Raw genomic sequence first — 25,797 nt, 5'->3', positions numbered from 1 at the left:
TCATGGATCTGATCCATGAGGGGAGCTGAATCTTTAATTGTATTTAACTTTTTTACCACTCTTATGCAATCACTGTTATCCAGTGGATAGCGGCGATCGCATGACATGGGGTTGCTCCCCATGGTGCCCCTCCCCCTTCTCTGGCAACCGTCAGTATGGAGCTGTCATGTCCACAACCCCCACGGCTTTAAACCCCAAAGCGAGTGTGATTTCTTCTGCACCGTGCTGAATATGGTGCAAGCAGCATGAATTGATGATTGCTTCCAGTCAGCTGGTCAGAACATACCAGCACCTCCACCTAATTCTTGGCAACTACAAGAAGCTTCCTGTCCACAGGAGCCAATATTTGAGGATTAAAGTCCTCTTAACCAGGGCGTAAAAAGGCAATGGGGCCGTCACAAGAGAGGACAGTATATGGTTGCTTGAGGATCTAGCTAAATTGGGGGTTTGGGCAGAAACGTGGCACATACCCTATAAGATGCCATATACATGGATATGAAAAAAAATACTTTGTAGTGTCCAAGGAGTCCTTGTATAGGAACCTGAGAAAAATAGCTGGCACGGATTTTGAAAAAGATGATGCTGTCAGCAAACTTTTGTGATTACAAGGGAAGTTGGGGGACCGAACTTTCTAAAACTGTTTGTGGCAGTTCTCCCTGACCGTCCGCTGGGGCGTTATATTATCGGTTTGCTGGTATTTCATTGTAAAAGTTGCGTGTCTCTTGAAGGTTAGAAAGTGATTACCTGAGATCCCCAGGTCAGAGATGGCCAAGTTAATTGTCATTAGTTCAGCCGGCCGCAGCTTCTTCTTTCTTCTACAAGCCATACATATTACATAACCATTCCCAAATGTTGACAGGACTCCTGAAAGAAGAAAATAAATATTAAATATATTATATATAATACTAGCTGATATACCCAGCTTCGCCCGAGTTAATTTGGTACTGGTGTTTATCTGGTGTTCACACGGAAAATCTTATGAAGTCGTGGTTACTTTAGAGACACCGAGGAAAAAAATATGTTCACCTTTCTGCATGGTTCTTTGCGTTACCCAGGAAACACCACGTGGAGGTAACCATGCGACATTTCCTTTATATAAAATGACATCAGGAAGTGAGAGAATTAGATTACGTACATAAAATTTGGAGGCTAATTCTTTTGCACTAGAATTGAATAATCGAGTTGGGACCCATTAACTTTTCCTATTTATGACATAATCAATGCCCGTGCCAAATTTCATGTTTCTATGACATCAGGAAGTGAGAGAATTAGATTACGTACGTAAAATGTGGACGCTAATTCTTTTGCGCTTAGAACTGAATAATGGATTTGGAACCCATTAACTTTTCCTATTTATGACATAATCAATGCTCGTGCGAAATTTGAAGTTTCTATGACATCGGGAAGTGAGAGAATTAGATTACGTGCGTAAAATTTGGATGCTACTTCTTTTGCGCTAGAATTGGATAATGGAGTTGGGACCCCTTTACTTTTCCTATTTTGGACATAATCTATGCTTGTGCCAAATTTCATGTTTCTACGACATCAGGAAGTTGGAGAATTAGTGGCGAATCAGTCAGTGAGTCAGTCAGTGAGTGAGTCAGTGAGGGCTTTCCTCTTTATATATATAGATAGAAGTACACTCTATACATTATACAGCCAGACCTGCAACGTAACCACAGGAGAAAAACACTCGGTTAATATGTCAGGTAGTTTAGTACAAATGTATTTGCAAATAAACTCAGCCAAATACCTATAGCGCCACACTGTGCCCACATACACTGTGGCCACTATATTGGCGTCCCGGCTCTCTCATGATTTGTGTTTCCCTGTATAGAAATTCTCCCCATGACCCCGGAGTCCAGCATAAAATCCCATGACAAGTTTTCCATGGATCACTTTCAGTGTGAATCCACATTAAATGGGAAATTCAAGCAATCTGATCGACCTCCACCGAGGCCGGGTCATCGGGGCTAGATCAGCCAGGGCCAGGATTTCACTGCCCACCGCGTGGGGTTTCTCATGCAGCAATGGAGAGTATACCAAAAATGGTGTGGTTGAAAAAAAACATCCAGCAAAAGGGGAACCTGTAGGTGTCAACAAATCATTGAGGAAAGGGGTCAGAGGAGGATGTGAGGAATCATTCTGATGAAGAGGTGTTGTGCAATTAAGCTAATTGCTGGGATGGCTTGATAGGCAGTCTGCTAAGGCCCCCAGCTGCTATGACATCCGCATGGCTTCCTGAGATCTCATCGCGGGGGGGCTGTACGGCACCCCCAAACATCGGTCAGGGGATTTAAATGCTGCTGTCAGAATTGACAGCGTCATTTAAAGGGTTAATAGCACTGATGTGCCGCGTGGCTGATTGCAGCTATTGCCCGCGGGTATCAGCTGCAATAAACAGCTGACGCACGCGCTGTATGAAGAGAGGTCGCCCCGCAATCTCTCTTCATATATAGACCCCCAATACAGGCAGTCAAAAGGCGTATCAGCAGTCGTTAAGGGGTTAAGTAGTATTAATAAAAGTTAGTTTTTAATTCTCTCAGTTATTGCTTTGTTACAGTTCATTTCAGAACAATATATACTGTAAACGGTTTGTGTCCACCTACCCGACCTCTGTCATATCCTGAGACCCGCTGAGAATAACCCGCGGCCTCTACACACAGAGCACAACCAGCCATTACAGTCAATGAGACTACGCATGTTTGCAACCAACTGCAGACATACGTGTTTTAACACGAACTGATGTTATACATAAAGAAAGATGGCCGCATGTACTATTCTGGCCCGATATCTTGGATGGTAGTCACCCATTATAATCAATGTGTGCGCAAAAAAAATGGAGCCCACATGGATGACAACTGTGTGCACTGCGTTTTTAACTAATCATCGCTAAATAATGCCAGGAGAAAAATGGGGCCTTCTTATTTTTTTGCGCATAAGGAAGAAAAAAAAAAAGCAACAACAGACATATGCAATGCATAAGGATGCAGCACGGACCTACTGTAGACACGGATTAAAAGTGGTCTGCTTTTTACTGATCAAAATCAGACACTCATCTAAAATAATACATAAATCTTGTTATTTGTACAGCGCCAACTTATTCCGCAGCGCTTTCAAGTAATTTCATTTATTACCTCTTTCCCCATTCCCACCCCTACCAAGCTGGGTACTAATTTTATCGACCATGAGCTGGCTACCTGAACCATGCGGGGATTGAACTCACAACCTTTAGGTCGTGTGCGAAAGCTTAGGACTGCATTTCTGCTGCCTACACAAGGGTCATCTGAAAAACAGAAAGACAAGACTCCAGTGGACAAAAGAGCGCAAAAATTGTATCACTGTGCTGTGGGAAAACATCACCTGGTCAGATGGATCCAGATTTCTGTTGCTCTGCGCTGATGGGGGGGCAGATTTTGGCGCAAACAGCATGAATTGATGACCCCTTCCAGTCAGCTGGTCAGAACATGTCAGCACCTCCATTTAATTCACAGCAACTACAGGAAGCTTCCAGTCCGTGTAGTGTCTGAGAACACTATCCTGGACCCCTCCATAATTGTCATACATGGTCTGTCTTTCGTGCATGCACTGTGCAAAACTGTCATGGTATTTTCTGTATGTGTGTTGCACAGCTGCAGCATCTGAAGGGTTAACTTCCATAAAATCATTGCCTGTCAGCTCTGCTAAATGTATCTTTCTTACTGTGTCATGTGGTACAAGTGAGGTTATAAAAGTGAGTGTCTAAGAACAGGAAAAGGTTGATCTTCAGGAGGAGGAGAGAGTGCTAACACAGAGAGCATGGAAGCACCTTTAGCTGCCATGTTGGTGAAGATGGAGGAAGAAGAGCAACTACCTGTAGCGTCTGGTGAGTGGATGTTAGAGGAGTGAGTTCATGCTATTGTGAGAGCAAACCCCAAATAATTCTGTATAGAGCAATCCACCATACCAAGTACCCATTCACATCACAGGCATCATTTTCCTGTGTGGCCATCCGCCATTAGGATCACCACACAGAGGTACTTGATTGTGACACCCACGTGGATATAGTACGGGGTGCATCTGAGCTAAGCCTTTCTTCAATAATTGTCAGAGTGTATGTGGAGAGACCCCTACCTTTTACCTCCTCCGGAGTATATCCAATTTCCGGGACCGGTGACATATAGATAACGTGAACTATAGGGCCGTATTGTTCCTGTGTTTTTCCTCCCTTCCTCTGAGTTTCTGCCTGTAACTTCTACAAGTGAATGATACCTGTAACTACCTGTTATACAACGTTTAATGCAAATAAAGTTTTACCGGGACTCAACCGTTCCTGAGGACCAGAGGTACGATACACAAGTCTCTGTGTAGTTACTCCACCGCATAGATGAAGGGTGTGTAGGAATGGTGGCGTCACGACGTGATGTCTACGACTACCCCCCTCATCCTGAGGACTACTGACCCTATCCTCTGCTGCGGTAACTCCCTCCGGGACTAAGCATTGGTGAGTGCCACTGTGACGGTTCCACGCCGTATGCTTGGGTAAAGAGTAATTCCCTGCAATATCTCCCTCAGGGCTCAGTCACACGGGCGCATCGTCACCCGTACACCGGCGCCGATGCGCCCATGTGACTGAGCCGTTACTGCAGAAAGAAGACGGCGTACCTGAAGACGGATGTCTCTCTGTAGCGCTGATGAAAGAACACATGACCGGCAATGTAGCCGGTCACATGTTCTTTCCTCCGGCGCTGCAGAGAAATGTCCGTCTTCAGGTACAGCCGTCTGCTCCTGCAGTAACACAGGCGCTGATGCGCCCGTGAGACTGGGCCCTCATGGGTGTTGCAGAAGCTGCAGCGGCCTACTTCTTGCAAAACTAAGCAAGCAATCATTATTATTTTTTTCTGTGTTCCATGGCCCGGCCGTTGCATCCACAGGGGCCGATATTGCTGCAGAACTGTTCGAGAAATCATCAGAGATTTCTTAGTGCCTTTCATTGCCAGGTCCAAATTAAATGAGAAGCCGTGTACACGAATCACTGACACATGACACAGTCTGTATCATCCAACATTGAAAGCTCTTCTGCGTTTATTACAAAGCAGCCGATGTATATATGTTCACATATGTATGGTCAGAAATACATGCCCCCTGTAATCATAAGAACTCATGATTGGCTCAAGGTGCTAATGGTCTAACATATGTTCACACCTCAAGGCGTGCCACTCCAAACACGTAATTCCCAGGAATAGAAACTTCATTCTGTATACACTTGTTCTAGCAGTTCCTATATGTGCAGGGGATTAGAAACTGTTATCTCTAGACATTCCTAAGCCATGACATGGGGGAGGATGAGCCTACATCCACATACCAGTGTACAACACGAACTGAGTTAACCATTTAGATGCTGGTTATCCACTAAGGAAGAAGATATACCAGTACCTATATATATATATATATATATATATATACACACACACACACATGTTTGCCTAGGCTGATATGAGAAACAATCACCCAGTAGAATCTATAACATGATGAATTGCTGCAGCTTTGAAGGCCAGCGCACTACTAGATGGGGGTCTCTAATGAAGTGGCCACTCACTGTGCTGTAACTACAGAGAAGAATGTATCTCAAATGCAATCTTTAGCGCACTTTAATGTCTTCTGTCGCAGCAATTACCTGTCATTTACCTTCCCATTGTGGCGCTAACTATGACAGACGTACTAGTAACGGACGATGCCGTATGGCTAATGGTCCTGTAATGTGATCATAATAAGCTGTAAATAGACTGTAGTTTACTTAAAGACGAGGCTCAAGGAAGAGCATCCTGAATGCAGAAGTAGCAGGAGCGGGAACCCTTCCAAGGCAAGAAGTGAGACGCTCATCAAGAAGTACGAGGCGGGAAAGGAGGTTTATTTTTTCACTCCTTCAAGTCAGTCCCTGGATCTATCGGTCCCTGGATCTATCGGTCCCTGGATCTATCGGTCCCTTTTTTATTTCCCCTATAGAAAGATTTGGGATGAAGGGAAACACCTTCGGGATCTTTCAGCCCACACTGAGTATTCCCATGTTAGGAGCTTTCCATAAGGCCGGCGTCACACGAGCGTATGCGTATTTGTACGCGTATGAGCATAGCGTTCTTGCAGAATGAGCGATACTTGGTGTATTTTACTGTACTTTTTCCCCCACGGGAAAAAAAAAACACACCACTTGAAATAACTAATTAGTCTATTGAGTTCCAGATGTGTTTCAAGCAACTCCTAACGTATTTTGCGCGCATTTGCACAACCACATTGACGTCTATGGCGATTCTTGGTGCACAAATGCACAGAAAAATAGAGAATGCTTCGGGGGTTTTTTTGCATGGCCGAAATGAACAGAAAAGATTTGCGCATGTGAACAAACCCATTGAAATCTATTCTTTGTGTATTGCATGCGCAAAAATACCCGTGTGACACGCCCTAAAGGGTGGTTTCACATGGGCCAGAATGTTCCGCAACAACATTGCCAAATGCGCCATCCTGCAATTCCGCACCAAGATCCAAAATGCTAATTTTGATGCAGGATTGCGCCATTTTAAATTCTGCATCAAGGGCCATAGTGCAGAATTTAGTGCTGCATATTCTGCAGTGCTGTTGTGTATGAAAGCTCCCTAAGCCTTTATATTAGTGAGAATGGTGGGCTAGCAACAAGAGGTGGGCATGGAGGAAGCTACTGCGTTTTCTCTCAGCCTTTTACCAAATCAGGACATCTCCTACTCAGTGGACATAAAACCCTGAAACAGCTGTCTGTACATGGAGTTTGGCTTTGCTTTGAATTCCCAGTCATTGTAACAAGGCTTGTATAAAAAGTCTGACTTTCAGTAGGTGGCACATACTGAACACAGGACTGCACAAAAAGCAAATGTCTGGTCACCTGCACAGACAAACAAAACACGTCGCTGTTTACACCAACACACAAGGTTTTGCATTCCACATAGAACAGAACCCCCACCCAGAACTAACATGCATACAGATAGTAAACCATAGCTAGTCCAAGCGTCCTCACTCCAAGGGGAAGGAGAGTCAGCCACCATGTTGAGATTCAGGGAACAGTGTCAGGCATCACCCATCTGACACACATAAGACATCAGACGTCTGGAGGCCGCACCTGCCGAGGTACAAGGAGAAACCTGCGGATGTATGCACCTGTGCGGTCACCGTAAAACACACTACTCAATGCACGCACCCCAGAACGCAAGAATGGGGTGGACAACAGGTATCCAGACCATCCTCAGGGAAGGAGAGACACTCAAAGAAGCATGCACCACACCAGCTCCGAGTGGAATTACAACAGAGTAAACCACTAAGGCCTCATGTCCACGGGCAAAAGAAGAATTAAAATCCGCAGTGGATTTTAACTCTTCTCCCGCCCGCGGAACCGCACCCCATAGGGATGCATTGACCAACCGCGGGTAGATAAATACCCGCGGATGGTCAATAAAAGTGAATTTTAAAAAAAATGGAGCATATAAAAAAACGTGACATGCTCCATTTTTGTACGGGTCTCCCGCGTGGACGGCTCCCGCAGGCTTCTATTGAAGCCTATGGAAGCCGTCCGGATCCGCGGGAGACCTAAAATAAGAATAACTTACCCGCAGCGGGCAGGGCACGTCTTCTCTTCCTCACGGCCGGATCTTTCTTGCTTCGGCTCGGCGGAATAAGAATTTAAAAGAATTAACTCACCATCCGCCGGCTGAAGAAAGAAGATCCAGCCGTGAGGAAAAGAAGAGGTGCCCGGCCCGCTGCGGGTGAGGTAATTCTTTTAAATTCTTATTTTAATGCCTCATGTCCGCGGGGCAGGAGGGACCAGCTACAGATTCTCCATGTAGAATCCGTAGCGGGCCTCATTTTCCCCGTGGACATGAGGCCTTAAATGACCAGCATCTTCTACCAAGAGATGCTGGTATTTATGTGCAGCAGACAAGAGGGGATTGGCTGGAGAAACACCACACCCAGCCAGCTCAATTACCCTCACCTGTGAAGCTGTGCTCATCGAAACCTGTAGAACCACAAGTCCCAGACGCACAACTAAACAAAAGCTTTATGCTTTTGTCTATTACTGCTCTTTTTTTGGATTCAATACCAATTTGGTCTTAAAAAATTATGCAGACGCTCTCTAACTCGGTCGGATGGGTGTCTAGTCTTAGACATCTTATTAGCTTAATATTACACCCACGGCCGTGCCGCTCACCATTTGACTTACAATTTAGATGCTTCCTTACTGTGTGAGGACCATGCCCTGGGTATTCACTACATATTTAGCTGGCCATAAAATTAAAGCCAGTATACATGACCCTGGGATAACAAAGCTGCTACTATCCTCAGAAGCCCATTATATACTGTAGCCTGCGGCAGTCACAGATGCCTGCTGAAGCTTAAAGGGGTTCATCTGACTACATTTTCTTCTTCACCGCTTTACTGGCCAATAGGACCACAAGAATATTTCACTTTTGCCTCTCGGCATCCGGCGGTTGTATCCTTTCTAATTTTAGGTTGATGAGCTTGTATGATGCTGCTTTGTTTTTTGCAGTTGCAGCTCTACTTTCTTTTGGTAGCACTTTTGGGATTGATTAATTTATATTTTGATTGCAATGCAGGAAATAAGTGATTTTTCTATCATCTTTGACTTATGCGGGTTTATACCCCATTCACTAGTCACCTGGAATCATTTTTTTTAGATTTGTAGAACAGTTTTTTGATGGGGCCTTGTGACAGAAAGCTGTGTACATTATTTCGGGTTATGTATCCCTTATATAATAAAACTAGCTGATATACCTGACTTCGCCCGAGTAAATTTGACACAGGTGTTTATGTGTTGTTTGCACAGAAAATTTTTTGAAGTCAAGGTTACTTTGACTTCAGCAGTATAATATATAACAACCAATCACAGCACAGCTTTCATGTTACCTCAGCGGTATAATATATAACAACCAATCACAGCACAGCTTTCATGTTACCTCAGCGGTATAATATATAACAACCAATCACAGCGCAGCTTTCATGTTACCTTAGCAGTATAATATATAGCAACCAATCACAGAACAGCTTTCATGTTATCTCAGTGTAATATATAACAACCAATCACAGCACAGCTTTCATGTTTGTATGACAAATTTCATGTTTGAACAACATTGGGAAGTTAGAGAATCAGATTTGGTACATTACATAGGGGCGCCAATACTTTTGCACTTAGCATTGAATTTTTCAGTTGTGACCCCTTTACTTTTCCTATTAAGGACCTAAAAAATGCTCCTGCCAAATGTTATGTTTGTTGTAAGTTAAAGAATTAGTGGCGAGTCAGTGAGTCAGTCAGTCAGTCAGTCAGTGAGTCAGTGAGTCAGTCAGTCTGTGAGTCAGTCAGTCAGTCCGCCTGCAGACGGGCGGAAATTCCACAGCAGGATTCCTCGCAGAATTTCCGCCCATGCATGCCTGCAATCCTACGCAGAGGGCCGCGGTTTGACCGAGCGAAATCCCGCGCAGAAAACAAACCATGGCATGCTCTAAACGTCACTCACCAGGCGCCGGCTCCGCTCTGTGCATGAAAAAGCCGGAGCTGCGGGAGCGGGTGAGTTCCGCGCTGCTTTCTGCAGGTGCTTGGGTCGGGTCCAGCAGCGAGAATTCTCGCAGCCGGATCCAACCTGGCCGTCTGCAGGCGGCCTAAGTCAGTCAGTCAGTCAGTGAGGACTTTCACCTTTACATATATAGATGTATTAAATGTAAAAATTTTGCGTTCGCGTGTTTCTTTTTTCTTTTTCTTTTAATGTCAAGCTTCAACTTTTTTATCCTATTTTGAATTTTTTTACATTGTTAATGGTTTTACACAAAAATGTACATATATATGTGCAAGTACATTAGCTTGTAGACTCATAAGTACGCTGCTGCAGTTGTGCTGCTGTACCTAAGCAGACAGTCCTAGAATTCTCCAAGTGACACAATGGGTATAGATTGTCAGGAGAGGGGGGGGAAGAACTTGATCGAACCCGCTTCTGTCACCGACTTGTCACAGATCAACTACTCCAAGCGCGCTTGCAGCTATGACCGCTTGTCACGGCAGAGCCTGGATTGATCACTGTAGTTGGGTTGCAAGTGCAGAGTTGTTTGAATACAGGTGGATTTGTACCCAGCTTTCCCAGGCTTCTGCATGCATGCAGAACGAAAGCTCAAATCACAAACTGATCCAGTCTAATGGCTCCAGCACTCTAAAATACACAAACACATTCGCTGCCACCACCAGCTTTTATATCACAGGTAGCTGGAACCCAGACTATGTACAAAAATATACAGAAAAGGATGTTACAGTGAAGATAAGGTTTACAGGCATACACAGCAGTCACTACTTAAAACAAACAAGGAAGGAATAACACAAAGATACCAGATTTGGGATATTCGGCCCAAAGGTCTGATTATGCGGAGTCATAGGAAGAAACGGGAAAGTCCTTACGCCGCAGTGTATCTCCAAAGGTCTGACAACTGTGTCTGTCTGAGCCCCTAGTTTTTAAGGTTTCCCCAAAACACCCACCCCCCACTGAGGTCATTTCGAGAAGGGTGTGGTCAATGCGTTCGTACCTGTGAAAAAAGCATAATTCCCCATTTCGGCGATATCTCCGCAGAAGATCCTCTGATCGGGAATATATGACTGCCGTATTTCCGATCATGATTTTATCTACTCAGTGATACCAAACATGACCCGGAAATTATACCCAGGTACGCGGATACACCATTTGGGGGTGTTCTGGTGCCCGCACCTGGATACTGACCTGTGCAGGACTCCGCTCTCTCAGGGTGCATTCAGACAGACGAGCATGAGATTGGTCCAAGAAACTCGGGCCAATATCGGTCTTGTAAGATTGCGATGTTCACTGTGTGCATTGTGATTTTCAAGAAAATCGCTTCGCTGAATATATGATTTTCATGCATGTATTTTCAATAGGAAATATTAAAAATCGCGCTCGCATGAAGCTCGCTTGTAAATACGAATGCAATGTGAAACAGAGAACATGCTGTGATCACACATGCAAATAGACCCATGGGGTCTATTTCAGTGTGAGTAGGGGGTGCAGAGATAGCAGTAGCTCCCAATTGCTGAGGGGGACCCCAAGGACCTGTGTGCCGCATAAGAATAGACCTGTATTATAAATGGCACATAGTAGGGGGGGACATCTTACAGGTTTTGCTTTGCAGTTTAGGAACATAAAGTTACATCTCTGACCACAAGCTTTGCAAGGAGTAATGTGCCAAACTGTTCATTCATTTTCTAATATAAAGTAATGAGGAAAGTCCTGAAGTTGATAAGGATTTGAAAAAAAGAGGACAAATAACGTCTTTGTCCAGTTCCCTTTCTTTCTGCTATGAACGGAATCACAAGATGATCACCCTGTTCTCCAGGAGGCACAACACTTGGAATTTCATCAGAATTTTTGCACATTTAAGAGAAGGAAAAGTGTTGCTGCTTCCTTACAGATCACTAAAATGATGTTATTTGGAACAGAATAAAAGAGTGTGAAGGGTTTTAGTTACTTTGAACTAGACAACAACAAAGACAACTGCAGGGCAAGAGATAGATCTTTTTAGGTTAATTCCTAGAAAAGAATAACTTCAAAGTATGGGTGGTATACGGGGTATACAAAGTCAGTTCTACAGAAAATGAGGCCCTGGGCAACAAGCATAGTAGAACCTCCTCAATTCCCATTTTTACACAGACTACCAGTCTACTGGTACTACCAGTATACCATCATATACTGCAAAGTCAACACCATAATATATGGCACACATAATACCTCCATGTAGTGCCCAAATAACATACAGCATCCAAATAATACATCCATTATAAAGGCCCCATAATAATGCCATATAGTTCTCACCTAATTCTACAATTCAGTTCCCAAATAATACCACTATACAATGTTAAATTATATTGTATGGCTTTAATTACCATGTTTCCCCCAAAATAAGACCCTGTCTTATATTCATTTTTGCGCCAAAAGAGGCATTAGGTCTTATTATATTTACCTAAGAACCACAAGAAGAGTGGTTACACAGAGCATCTCCCATCTGGGATGACTGTGCAGGATTGTGCATTACAGGGACAGATCATTGATTTCAGTGAAAAATATGCAATACCTCTTTTCACCTGTGGAGGCAGTGCAGGGAAATTGAACACTTGCTGCCAGGTTCGCCTAAAGAATAAAGCTGTTGGACCAAAGTTACAGCAACAGGAAAGCATCTGCTGAACTTGTCAGGATACCCTTCTAACAAAGAGAAAATGTCTAAAGTCGGAAATGAATATTGTCTTCAGAGATCTTAGCTGAAGTAGAGAAGCCAATGTAAAATATCTGTTATTTGTAAATAGAGATGAGCGAACGTACTCGGATAAGCACTACTCGTCCGAGTAATGTGCTTTATCCGAGTACCTCTCTGCTCGTCCTGAAAGATTCGGGACGCGCTGCGGAGCGGGGAGCTGCAGGGGAGAGCGGGGAGGAACGGAGGGGAGATCTTTCTCTCCTTCTCTCCCGCCCGCTCTCCCCTGCTCCCCGCTGCGACTCACCTGTCAGCAGCGGAGCGCCAAGAATCTTTCAAGACGAGCGGCGAGATACTCGGATAAAGCACATTATTTGGACGAGTAGTGCTTATCCAAGTACGTTCGCTCATCTCTATTTGTAAACATTTCTTGTAGATCTCCATTTGCCCCACAAGATATACTGTACTATGGCATGGAAGAATTATATCTTTCGTAAACATATTTTACTTGTACTACACTTACATGAAAGTCAACTGCATCTAGAATTGCTCATGGACATTTTTTCAGCTCAACAGCACACAGTGTGGCCAGACATGGAATTGCAAGTAAACTCTGTGATATTTTAGCCTCACTTGAGGAGGCAAAGTGATGCAATTGCAATTTAATAATCTATAACTTCAAGCTTGCGATATCTGTAATACAACATTTCTGGCCCATATTCCTGAATTTATATCAAATAGCGTGCATCTTACGCAAAACTGGCAGATGGCACAATTGACTTACCAATGATAAGCAGGTATAATCCAGCAATGATATCAGCTTCTTTTGAAAGCTTAGATTCAAAAACATCTTCTCCCCTCTCAAATAACGGAAATAATCCCTCTCTGCCGTAGAAACTTCTATTGGTTGCCATCCTGCATTATCTGTCATTCGTGCCTGCGGACAAAACCAAAATGTCATTGTATGTTAGCAAGAAGTAGGGAACAGATGAAAGTGAGAAAGACTGCTGGATCAGACTGCATGTATAGGGTGACCCTGTAACTATCCCTTCCCTTTGTTTTGCATTAAAGGGTTTCTCCCATTTCTGGCTGTTTTCAGACAGTTCCATACATTGTGCAGTGGCTCAGGTGGGTATTACAGGCTGAGTCCCATTCAATTCAATAGGATTATGCCTGCAGTATCAACCTGGGCCACTGCACAATGTATGGAGCTGTCTGAAAACAGCCAGAAGTGGAAGAACGCTTCAGGCATCAGTGCGCTTCCAGACTCAAGTCAAGTGAAGATATTGTGAGTGCGTGGCAGACAGAGACCATTCAAGTCCGCTGTCCAATGTGTCATCCTGTGCATCGGTATCTGAGTGCAGATTTACAGCAATTTGAAGGTGAACAGCAAAGATACTTCATTAGTCAGTACACATAAGAGCTGTCTTCCCAGGTGTGGGTGTGGTCAACTGTCTTCCCAGGTGTGGGTGTGGTCAGCTGTCTTCCCAGGTGAGGGTGTGTTCAGCTTTCTCTGTTCTCATCCTCTCTCTGTGTGTGGTGTGAGCAAGTTGTATGTGTGGTGGCTGCAAGAAAGGTTTGTGTCTTGTAGTTTTGTTTGGTTATGTCGCTGGACTCCTGGTTAGTGTAGGGACTAGCGGTATAGCCAGGAGCCATGACGTGGCCAGCTAGTTTCCATATTTGGATAAAAATGTCAACTAATACCTGGCATTTATAGAGTTAATATTTTCTACTAGTGTTTGTGTGTTGGCTGCTGTATGGTGTGATTATGTCTCTGAGTATCTTCTTATCCTGTCCAGTTGTCCCTGTGGTGGCATGTGTATGCGTCCAAGCCTGCATGCATGGGTTCCTAGGAGCAGCAAGGGCCCAGATCTGAAGACCGTTGGGCTGCCCTTTATGGGGGCGATGTCCACACTCAGGTAGGTCTGTGTCACTTACTCTAGTATAAGATAGGTGCTAATCTGTGGTAATATACCTAGTGTTCCCTATCAATTCTGGGTCATGTTCATTTAGGCCCGGTGCTCACTTGCCCACATGAACATAACAGTGAGTGTGAACCCACTGTGCCAACCAACCGGTTTGACTTTGGGCTAAACATAAAGGCGTTATCCTGCCAGTTCCCCGGTATTCAGCCTTTAACCTTTGTAGTTCTGTGGGAAACCGAACAGGCCACTACCTCTTGGAATAGTCCCTGTGTGGTTGGCAGCTGACTCCCTGGTGTCAGAGGCACTAGTGCAAAACACTGTAAAACAGGCCGGACTGCAAACAGGAAAAAGAGCAGACAGCAAATTCAGATATGGGAAAGCTATGCTGGGTGATAGAGAGTATACAGATACAAGTAGAGGATAAAGAGCAGACAGCGAAATCTGAGATAGGAAAGCTGTGCTGGATAACAGATCTGATGCAAAGTCAGGAAGGCAGCAAACATACAGAATAAAGCAGACAATAAAGTCAGGGACAGGCGACCTATGTATGCTGGATGTCTGAGACAAACACACAGCAACACTCAGACAAAAAGGGAGGGATCCCCAGCTCAGCTAAATAGGCAGGTAATAGCCATTTACCCGGCAGCTGGGCAGAGAGCACTGAGGAGTGTTAACTTCTTCAATGCTGATAGAAAGTAGAAGCAAAGAGTTCATTCATACAGAAGGAGCAGAGTGACGCCAGTGTCTGCACAAAATAGCAAGAGAGCTGCAGACATGGGTAGCCGACCTAGCAGTACCTCCCTCCTTACACCCCATCCTCTTTCTGGATCTATCGGCTCTAGACTCATCTCCTGGGGTTATGGATTTACGAATATCATTAGAATGGGTATACTCCGAGTATGAAGTATGTTCCTGAAGAAGCTGAATGCTGCTATTCACTACTGTGGACCCACTCTGGAGAGACGGCTTGTCTTTGAGGACTTAAGTAGCTTGCTTTGCAACATCAACCTGAAGACAGAGAACCCTGTCTGGAGCTGAACTGTCCATGACTCCGCTCTCAACGCCAGTTGCGGACAGGGGAACAGATGGAACTATTGGGTTGCTTGGAAGGAGTGACATCATCAAGACGTTGCCTTGTTTTAGCTGAGAGGAGTTTCTGAGGCATTGAGGGGTGACAAACAGGTTGTACTAGAAGCTGGCACTTAGTAAAGCAGGATAACCCCCAACAAAACACTTTCCATGACCTTCAATCCAGGGCGGGATTTTGTAGATGAAGCCAATGCAACCTTAGCAACAGGAAACTGGTGGGCCTCAGAAGGACTAGCAAGAAAATTCTCTCTGAGTGGAGAATGCCTACTCTCAGATCTAGTGGATCTGTGACAAAATAAATGGTCTCAGAAAGGGTACACAAATTATTGGAACATCTGAGCATGCACTCCTCCTCTGACAGCTTGAGCCCATCAACCTGCATGGGCTCTGGACCAATAGCCGAGGAAGTAGTCAGGGGAGTAGAAAGCGGCCTTTGAAATTTGGGTGCCAGTCGGATAGATCTCTTCTCCTGGGCTGTCTCTTTGACCCTTTTTCCTGAAAACGAAGATCTATTCTTGTAGCCAGAGAGATCATTGCATCCAGGGAAGATGGAACTTCACAACCTGCTAACTCGTCCTTAATGCCGCTCCCAAAATGCCGCTACCAGGACCTCATTATTCAAACTCCGAGGCCAGGGTTTGGAATTGAATATTGCCCCACTGTTGGAGTTAAAGGGGTTGTTCCGCAACAGCAAGTGGGGTTATATTCTACTGTATGGCCATATTAATGCACTTTGTAATGTACATCGTGCATTAAATATGAGCCATACAGAAGTTATTCACTTACCCACTCTGTTGCTGGCGTCCCCGTCCCCATGGAGCCGTCTAATTTATGTGTCTTCTGGCTTCTTTAGACGCACTTGCGCAGTCCGGTCTTCTGCCTGGTGAATGGGGCCGCTCCGGCGCGCTAGCGCCGGAGAGCTGGTCTGCGCGTCGTCATCGTAGCTCCGCCTCCGTCACGTGGTGCCAATCAGCCAATGAGGTGGCTGTATCGACAGTGGAACGCAAGAAAGGAGAAGAAAATCCACGGTGCACCATGGGAGAAGACCCGCGGTGCACCGTGGGAGAAGACCAGCGGCGCCATCTTTAAAAGAAGAAAAGAAGAAATCTTCAAAGCTGCAGAACAGGGATGCAGGTAAGCGAAATGTTTTTTGTTTTTTTTAAACTAACAAATGCATTCTTTTTAACAGGGCATAATGCAGGGGTCTATTGAAAAAAAAAGTTTGGATTTCGGCGCGGGACAACCCCTTCAAGGAGCCATATGGAGTTAAGGCGAGCGTTCAGATTGTACAAGTACGACAGGATTTGTTCTTGGCAATCACGCTGTTGAACAAATTCTTGAAAGAAATCTGAAATTCCCCGCAGGAGGAGTCAGCGGGATCTATGGCCTGAGTGTACTGTTACGGATAGCAAGTGTGGACCCACTGTGCCAAACAGTGTGTTTTCTTGCCGGTTCCCCGGTATTCACCCTTTAACCCTTGTACAGGGAACTGGATTCCGCTGCAGGAAACCTAGCAGACTGCTACCTCTTGGAATAGTTTTGGTGTGGTTGGCAGCTGACCCCCGAGAGTCAGAGGCACCGGTGCAACAGGCCAAACTGCAAATAGGAAAAAGAGCAGACTTGCTTAACTCCACTAATACAATGGTCTCTGCTGCACTGCATCCTACAGAGCAGTACAGATGTAATATTGCTAATGCACCTCGCATTAGCTGGTTACAACTGTAATAAAGCCACGGCTCAGCGTGACTCGGCACGGCTACGCTAATTATGTAACACAGCCGCCATTCACAGTTAGCTGCCTCTGTAGTTTTTACTACTGTACACCAAGTTACTGCACAGTATAGATAAAGCTCTATACAGATATTAAGGCTTCATTATGTCTTAAAGGGACTTGGTTAGTCCACTTTTTGTTAGAAGGGATTCATGATCAAAAGCTGACCACAAGGTCTCTCAGCAATCAGGTCTAAACTGTTGGGAAACATAGCAGCAAGTGTTCAATTCCCCAGCAGAGCCTCTGCATTATGTAAGACTCTATTCACATCTGCATCGGAGGCTCCATTCAAGTGCCGGATGAAAAATTCATGAATGCAGAACTTTTTCGTCTGGTAGAAATGCTGGACACATGTAGGAACCGAACAGACTCCATTATACTCAATGGGGTCCATTTAGCCCACTTTGGTTCCGTTATGAGGTGGATCCGTCCATCTAGGGCAGTGATGGGCAACCTTTTTGGCTTAGTGTGTCAAAACTCGGGTGGTGTGTCACTTCGAGAGAGAAACCCCAAATTTGTGATATTTATAGTTTAAATAACAAAAATGTATACTTGTAACATATAACTGTATTGAATAAACCAAAAACTAATTATTTTAACTTCCCTGCTTAGTGACTTCTTTGTTCATCCTTCAGTCGGTTTCTTTTGTTAGTCTTGATATTATTTAACAGTCCAATATTAAACCTTAAACTGGTGTGGGGTGCTGAGATAAGTGAGGGGAGGGGGAATTCTTTAACTAACCTGCCTATTAGGGACTTTTTTGTTGCTGAATTTCATTAGCTAAACCTTCAATTGAAGGTTGGTATTTTGTAGCACTGACGGGGTGATGCTGGTGGTTGCTGGTGCCTGCTGGTAATGGTGCTGGTTCTTGCCGCTATTTAAACTGGCTGCTGCGCAGGCCCTCCCCTCACTTATCTGGCAGGGTGATTCTGGTCACGGTGGATGCTGCTGGTTGCTGGTGCCTGCTGATAAGATGGCCACCAGAGATGCCTTACCCTGCGCACTCCGCTGCTAGAAGGTCCGCCGGCCGGAAGTGAGGTCAGCGGCCTAACCGGAAGTCCCGGCACTACTAGACGCTCTGTGCCGGAGGTCTGGGGTTTTGGCCTACAGACCTCCGGCGCAAATTGTCTACTCACCGCAATGTTTTATCCTCGGCTACTGCAGCTGGCCGTGCAGTAGCCGAGGATGGAACATCCCGGTCCTCCGCATGCGGCCGCGTGTCAGCGAACATGGCCACGCGTGTCATAGGTTCGCCATCACGGATCTAGGGGATTCCATTTTCCTGCTCCAATAATTGAGCAAGAAAACAGAATTCCAAGTGCAGATGTGAATTTAGGGGATAAGAAGACATGAAACTTTTATGTTGACTTTGTGGCCCAGTGTAACGGGGCGCCTTCTTAATGGTGTGTATGCTCAGTATTGTGTTGTCAGTGTCTTTTATGTTGCAAGAATAAAGTGTATTGCACATCTGCAGCACTGAAAGAGTTAAGTGTCTGGTGTGTAGATGACTGTCTGGTTTTGTATCTTTTTGTCTGTCACGTGGTGATGCTTGATATATGTGTTCTGAGTCTGCACGGGAGAGTGAGTCCATTCTGAGTCTGCTCGGAGTCTGCATAGAGAGGAGTTCAAGGCAGCTGTCTGTGGGTACCTTCAACCCACAGGCACAGAATGAAGGAGGCCGAGAGGATGGCCTAGCGAATGCATGTGCCCTGCCAAATCATTTGGCAAAAAGCTACCGTAATTGTTTCCTGTCCATGAAGTTAAGTAAAAACGACCATCAATTATAAGGTGCTGTCGTGTGGTCCCGGGCAGCAGGAGGCACGCTCCGCCTCCCCCAACACATATAAAAATATATATATTATGCTCACCTTCTCTGCTGCCTCTCCATTCAGTACGCCGTCCCTTCCAATCCTGCAACCAGTCACGTGCTGCTGCAATCCGTCGACTGAGGCCAGTGATTGGCTGCAGCAGTCATGTGCCATCAAGAACTTGACTGGTTGTTGGGACTGAATACAGGGTAAATCAGTGGAATGCAAAGGGACAGCAAGTGGAGTGGGAAGGCAGCAGAGAAGGTGAGGTAACTGGGGCACCTAATTAATAAGGGTCACCATTACTAATAGGGCTGCTAAGGGGTGCACTGTTGTGACTCGGGACCACTATCGGGATTACTATTACTTCTGGGGCTGCTTATAGAAAAGACACAGTGGAGGTAGTTTTCCATCATGTAGAGTTGAGACATCTTCATTTTTGGCATCAGTGAAGGTCAATGATGTCAGACCTTAACTAATTAAACAATACTGCTCTCCATCATTGGCTATTGTAAGAATTCCTTAATGTAAGGGCTCTTTCACACGAGCCCTTTCACAGCCGGCCGATATGCGCTATGATGTGAGGAGTAAAAACTCGTGAACATGCGCACAAATCTAACGCATGTACCCTGAGGCTGAAATGCCGTTGAGCCTTCCTTCACCCTCGTTGGCTCACCTCCTCTCTCCTCCCCATCGGCTGATTCCAATGGCAGGGGGCAGAGCTAAGCACTGACCATCCTGCCTCCTCCCATTGCTGTCTGCGGACAAGGGGCGAATCAGGCGAGGAGAGAAGAGGAAGGGAGTTTAGCAGTCATGCTGATAAACTCCCTCCGACCTCCCTTCTCCGGCCGCTGTCATTGGCTCCCATAGGAGCCCATGCAGCGGCCGACGTATTCCGGACCAAAAGATAGTTCCAGGACTATCTTTTGGGCCCAACGTAAAAACGCTCAGCGCTATATTGGCCGTCCAGGTGCTTTTACGTTGCAGGAATACACCCATGCGATCTGATGCATTGGAATCCAGATCACAACGTATATCGGCCGACCGTGAAAACGGCGGGCCAATATATGCTGGTGAAAAAGAGCCCTTAAGCTAATTACAGGATCTCCCAGTGAACAGATATACACTGTAGGAGAACCTGGCAGCAGTGCCTCCGCAGGAGAAACAAAGCATTACACAATTACTACTGGGTCTTCTAGAAGAATAGATGATTCTGCCATTCTTCTGTATAGTTGGACACATTTATAGGAGTATCAAGAAATATTCTAGTGCTTCACAAATATAGACAGTCTATAACTGGAGTATTTATCCTTCTTTGTTACACACTGCATTTTTTAAAATTGCATTAAACTCTAAAAATTTTCTCGACAGAAATAGTGAAAACCAAAGACAAATGATTCCACCGAGGAATGCCCCGGGGCTGTTAAATAAAATATTAAGAAGAACAAGAATAAAATAATATTTCAAGGCCGGTAAGTCGCTGATGTCCTATTGACTTTCAATTGTTTCCCCCCGGGTGATCTAATAATCTTTAACGTCACTTCAATTCCCCTTACACATAATAATTTCCTTTATCCTTATAATTTAATATTCATAGTGTATTTAACATCAATTTACAGGTCATGTCTCATGTAGGAGGACCTGAGCTCTACTGCCTGGTCTATGAGATGGATAAACCGACAATTCATTATCAGCTTAGTCATTGGAGTTGGCAATATGAGCAGAGGAAATGATTGATAACAGGGTCTTCTCGTGTATGCTACAGTCATTCTGGTCATTGGGGCCCAGGGGCGTAACTATAGGAGGTGTAGAGCGGTTGCACCAAGGCCCAGAAGCCTTGGAGGGCCCATTAGGTCTTTCTTCAGGTCCAAAATCATTGTACCCCGAGGCTGCCATGCCGTTGAGCCTTCCCTCCCCCTCATTGGCTCACCTCTTTTCTCCTCCCCATCCTGCTGATTGCAATGGGAGGGGGCAGAGCTAAGCACTGACAGTTCCGCCTCCTCCCATCACTGTCTGCAGACAAGAGGCAGGGAGGGGGTGGGACCTTAGCTCTGCCCCGTCCTGCCCCTTGTCCGCAGACAGCAATGGGACGGGGTGGTGCTTAGCTCCACCCCGCCCCCTCCCATTGGAATCAGGCGAGGAGAGAAGAGGAAGGGAGTTTAGCAGTCATGCTGATAAACTCTCTTCGACCTTCCTTCTCCGGCCGCTGTCATTGTCTCCCATAGGAGCCAATGCAGCGGCCGACGTATTCCGGACCAAAAGATAGTCCTGGAACTATCTTTTCCTTAGTTCCTTAGATACAAAGGGAACTGCTAAGTGTAAAAGGGGTGTGGCCTAAAAATGCTGTTAATAGGAGGTGTTAAGTTTGTGGAGCACTATAGTTGATTGATATGTACAGAAGGGCTGGAACTGAGGCCTGTGGGGCTGTAAGTGGAGGCCCACATGACAGCGGTAACAGGGAAGTGGGAAGGAAAGGGTTAACAGTAAAAAAAAGGGGAGTAGCATGGGGATGGGAGTTGTTACAAAAGTGCAGGGAAAGACCATTAGACATCAGAGGAGAAGAGAGACAAGCAGGAATACAAGGAAGTCCCACCATCCCACCCTATGAATGTTTTGTTACAAGGGAGTAAGATAGTCAATATGTGAAGAATGTGGGGTGGAGGTGGTTTGGTTGTTGAGAAGTTAATAACATTGTCATGGCAGTGGTTCGTGGGCGGGGGGCCTTGGAGTCAGTTATAAAATGAGTTGAGGGGAATTGGCAGGGTGTGGATTGCCACCTTCCCCCCTCTCATTGGATGGTGTGTGTTGGTGTCTGTCGCCTCTTGGCTCTGACAGGGTGTAATTCTTCCAGAGATGGTGGAGTCTTTAGCGTTGTAAAGGCTAGTGGGTCTCCGAGTCGGGAGGTTTACGGCTGGAAGCAATTTTGGATATTGGGTCTTCGAGTTAGTTGGAGTATGGCTGGAGGCAATTGGGATATTTCCCTTTAACCCCTTAGTGATGAAGCCTGTTTGCTCCTTAGTGACTGAGCCAAATTTTGAAAATCTGACATGTGTAACTCAACATAGCATAACTCCGTAAAGGCTTTAAATATCCAAGTGATTCTGACAGTGTTTTTTCGCTACATGTTGTACTTCATTTTGCTTGTAAAAATAGACAGATAGAATTTGTGTATATTTATTAAAAGTACCAATATTGGAGAAATTTTGAAAAAATTGTCATTTTTTTTCACATTTACAACTTAATATTTCAAGTATGTGCAAATATACTGTACAAATTTTTGATAGGATATATATTTCCATCTGTTTACTTTATTCTGAATGCACATTTAAAAAACTTTCGTGTTTTTCGTGTTTTTTTAACCATTTAGATGACGTACAAATTTAACAATACTTTTCAGCATTTTGAGGAACACTTTGTTTTCTTATACCAAGCCAAGTTTGCAAAGGCTCATGGGTGTCAGAATGATAGATACCCCACAAATAACCCCATTTTAATAACTAAACCCCTTAATGTATTCACTGAGGGTGTCAGGAGTATTTTGACCCCACAGTTTTTTTTCAGGAATTAATTCAATTTAGAGGAGGAAAAATAAAATGTCATATTTTTGCAAATATGTCATTTTTAAGACATTTTTGTTTCCTATATTGGACATGAAAGTGAGGATTGACACCCCAAAATGGATACCCCTGTTTCTCCCATGTTCAGAAATATACCCATTGTGACCCTAATCTTATGTCTGGGTGCACATCGGGGCCCAAAATGTAAGGAGTAGTCGGTAGTTTTCAGAACAGAAATTTAGCATGAAGGTGTTTTAGGCCCCATTGCCCACTTGTAGAGCCCTTGAACGGCCAAAACGACAGGGAACCCAAACAAATGATCCCATTTCGAAAACTAGACCCCTTAACAAATCTCTCTAGGGGTGTACTGAGAATTGTTACCCTACAATTTTTGAATAAATTTAAGCAAAGCAGTAGGAAAAAATTACAATTTTCATTTGTTTGGCAGTTGTATAAATTTAAAAACAGTTTTTTTTGTACAGCACATAAATGAATGAAGACTTTCACCCCAAAATGGATACCCCCGTTTGTCCCGTGTTCAGAAACATACCCCTTGTGGCCCCAATCTACTTACAGGACACATGGCTAGGCCTATAATGAAAGGAATACCCGTTGGATTTCAGGGTACAACAGAATAAATTCCAGGACCCATTGCCGACTTGTAGAGCCATTGAGCGGCCAAAACCATAGAGAACCCCCACAATGACCCCATTTTGAAAACTAGACCCCCTAACGAATTCATCTAGGGGTGTACTGCATATTTTGACCCCACAGTATTTGAATGAATCTAAGCAAAGCAGAAGGAAAAAAATACTATTTTCATTGTTTTGGCAATTTTGTCAATTTAAAAAATAGTTTTTTTGTACAGTGTACGTAGGAATGAAGACCTTCACCCCAAAATGGATACCCCTGTTTGTCCCGTGTTCAGAAACATACCCATTGTGGCCCTAATCTACTTACAGGACACATGGCAAGGCCTATATTGCAGGGAACACCCGTTGGATTGCAAGGCACAACTGAATAAATTCCACACCTCATTACTGATTTGTACGGAATAAAAATTGACACCTTAAAAAAATCCCCCTCCACCATTTTTGGCGTTCCCTAAATCTTAGATAAAAGTAATAATGTGAACTGTGTGGTATTTTCAAAGACAGGGACTGGTTGGGGTGGGCACATGTGGCAATATAACCGGGTATCCCCCCTCCTCTCATGCTTTTTGGGGGGTATTTTGTGGCCTCATTAGCGGGTATGGTGTGTAAAAAGTGGCGCTCTGTGAGTCTCTGTAATCTTGCTGAGGTGCGGCGGTCTCACACAGAAGGCGCTTAACAAGCTGCTCCTGGAACTGCAGGAAGGCGAGCGTTCCCGGAGCTTCTTGTAAATTATGTATTACAGGTCGCAGCCAGAACAATACCGGGCTCACACGGCCTTATGTGGAATCCACTTGCGAAGGCCCGCAGTGGATCCCAGCTTATGAGCCTGGCCGTGGCGCTGTGTATAGCCATGTAATGTACTACGCATAACTGCGTACCTTCACGGGTGCTCATGCGCAGTACACCTCTTTTTTGTTTGTATTTCCTGCACCGTCGCTTAGCGATGACGTGGGTACCCGCAGCCCATACACAATGTAGTTGCGTATGGGCTGCGGGTATATCCGCGACCATGGAGCACAATGGGCTCTATGTCACGGATATCCGCGGTAAAATAGAACCTGCTGCATTCTGTTTTCTGCAAGTGGATTTCGCAATTCCAACCCACTAATGTGAGCGGAATTGTGTAATCCAATGCGATTGATCCGCGTAATACATACATGTGAGGCCGGCCAAAGGTAGATCGCTACCTTTTTATCACGTGACCTGGAACCGCAGAACGAGGTCACTGCTCCAGGCTCTCTGGGAGCAAGGAGATTTTAAATTTCCTGAGCTCCCCGTCTCCTGCGCATGTGTCCGGTGTTTTGCCGGTGGTCGTATGTGCAGAATCCGGGAAAGTTCATGGAGGAAGATCACGTTGGGGTTCAAATACGGAGGCCTCCGGTAAAAAGTTTAATCTAATCTCAACGATCGCATCAGTGAGGGGAGATGAACCTTCACCTCTTTTTTACTCTTACGCTATCGCCATTATCCATTGGATAACGGCGAACACATGATCAGGAAACGCTCCCCGCGGCCCCCCGTGAAATCTCCAGGCTCTCGGCTAAGTTTTGTAGCTAGGAGCAGGGAGATTTTAAATTACCCTGGCAATCCACGGCTTTTGCGCATGCGTCAGCTATTCTGGCGAGGGGCGCATGCGCAGAAGCTGGGGTAAGGTCCGCAGATAAATCTGGGAGCCTTGGGTATGTCATTTCATCCTCCCTCACTGATGTGATCCGTGGAGGGAGAGGAAACGTAAGCTGGTGAAACTGGCACTTTTTAAAACTTTTAAAAACTTTTTCGCGATCACGGGCCCAGGGACCGCTCACCGCTGTCCCTGGTGACTTCTCCTGGTTCCCGGCTACCTTCAGGAGCCAGGAGATTTTAAATTTGCCGGGGCTCCCGGCCTTCTGCACATGGGCGTGGCGTCATACGTCTGTCGCGCATGCGCAGAAAAGCGGCGACGGGTCCCGGAGGACCAGTGCACTGCGGGACACCTCCGACAAGGCGGGTGAGTAATCTCAGCTGCCCTGATGGATCCGATCCATCAGGGCAGCTGAAAATCTAACTTTTTAAAACCTTTTTCTGACTTTATTGCCATCGGCGCTATCCCTTGGATAGCGCCGATCGCATTGCCGGGGGAAACTGCCCGCAGCCCAGGATGGCAGCTCCATGCTGTCGGCTACCTGCGGGCACCGACAGCATGGAGCTGTCACGTCCTCAGCTAAGAGGGCATTGATCCCAAGAGGATGTATGTTTTTACTCTAGGATTAAAGCCCACTTAGCGAGGACGTAAAAAGGCAATGGGGCCGTCACTATGGGGTTAAATGGTGAGGTGACAGATTTTGGGGCTCCAAGTACCTCCCCTCTTTTGGTGGATGGTGAATATTTAATTAATGAGATTGATGGTTAAATTGGCTTAATTTATGTAAATTGTTGGAATAAAATGGCTGCTGTGGCCAAATTATCCAAAATTAATAAGTGTATGTCATTATTTGGGATGTAGGGGGTGTGGGGTTAGTAAATGGAAGAATGAGGTCAGTAGGCTACAGCTGGTAACAACTCTGGTATACCCGGGTGTAGACAGTCCTAATCTGGTCCTGCTTCATATGATGAGACCAGTGCTATAAATGAAGCATTATAGTTCAGGGCCCTATTGCATATTTTGCATTGGGCCCAGCAGGTTCAAGTTACACCTCTGATATTGGTGACTGTTCAGTGGTAGACTTTCCATATAGCCTGACCATGCCAAGTAGGTGATGA

At 45.2% G+C, this 25,797-nt stretch overlaps 1 protein-coding gene across 3 annotated transcripts in view; it reads right to left on the bottom strand.

Moving 5' to 3' along the window:
• Nucleotides 1–25,797, bottom strand: part of OPN5 (opsin 5) — a 121,312-nt gene that overhangs the window by 42,081 nt on the left and 53,434 nt on the right. For all 3 annotated transcript variants that reach the window (XM_066596540.1, XM_066596533.1, XM_066596550.1), the window contains exons 2-3: nucleotides 13,040–13,192; nucleotides 745–864 (exon numbers count right to left, since the gene is read on the bottom strand). In XM_066596540.1, the coding sequence (XP_066452637.1) occupies nucleotides 745–864; nucleotides 13,040–13,169 (250 nt within the window). In that variant the 5' untranslated portion in view covers nucleotides 13,170–13,192. The remainder of the gene's footprint in view (nucleotides 1–744; nucleotides 865–13,039; nucleotides 13,193–25,797) is intronic.

Source organism: Eleutherodactylus coqui, chromosome 1, assembly GCF_035609145.1.
Source record: "Eleutherodactylus coqui strain aEleCoq1 chromosome 1, aEleCoq1.hap1, whole genome shotgun sequence".
In the NCBI taxonomy this organism is placed as follows: domain Eukaryota; kingdom Metazoa; phylum Chordata; class Amphibia; order Anura; family Eleutherodactylidae; genus Eleutherodactylus; species Eleutherodactylus coqui.
This window is presented reverse-complemented; position numbering and strand designations above follow the sequence as displayed.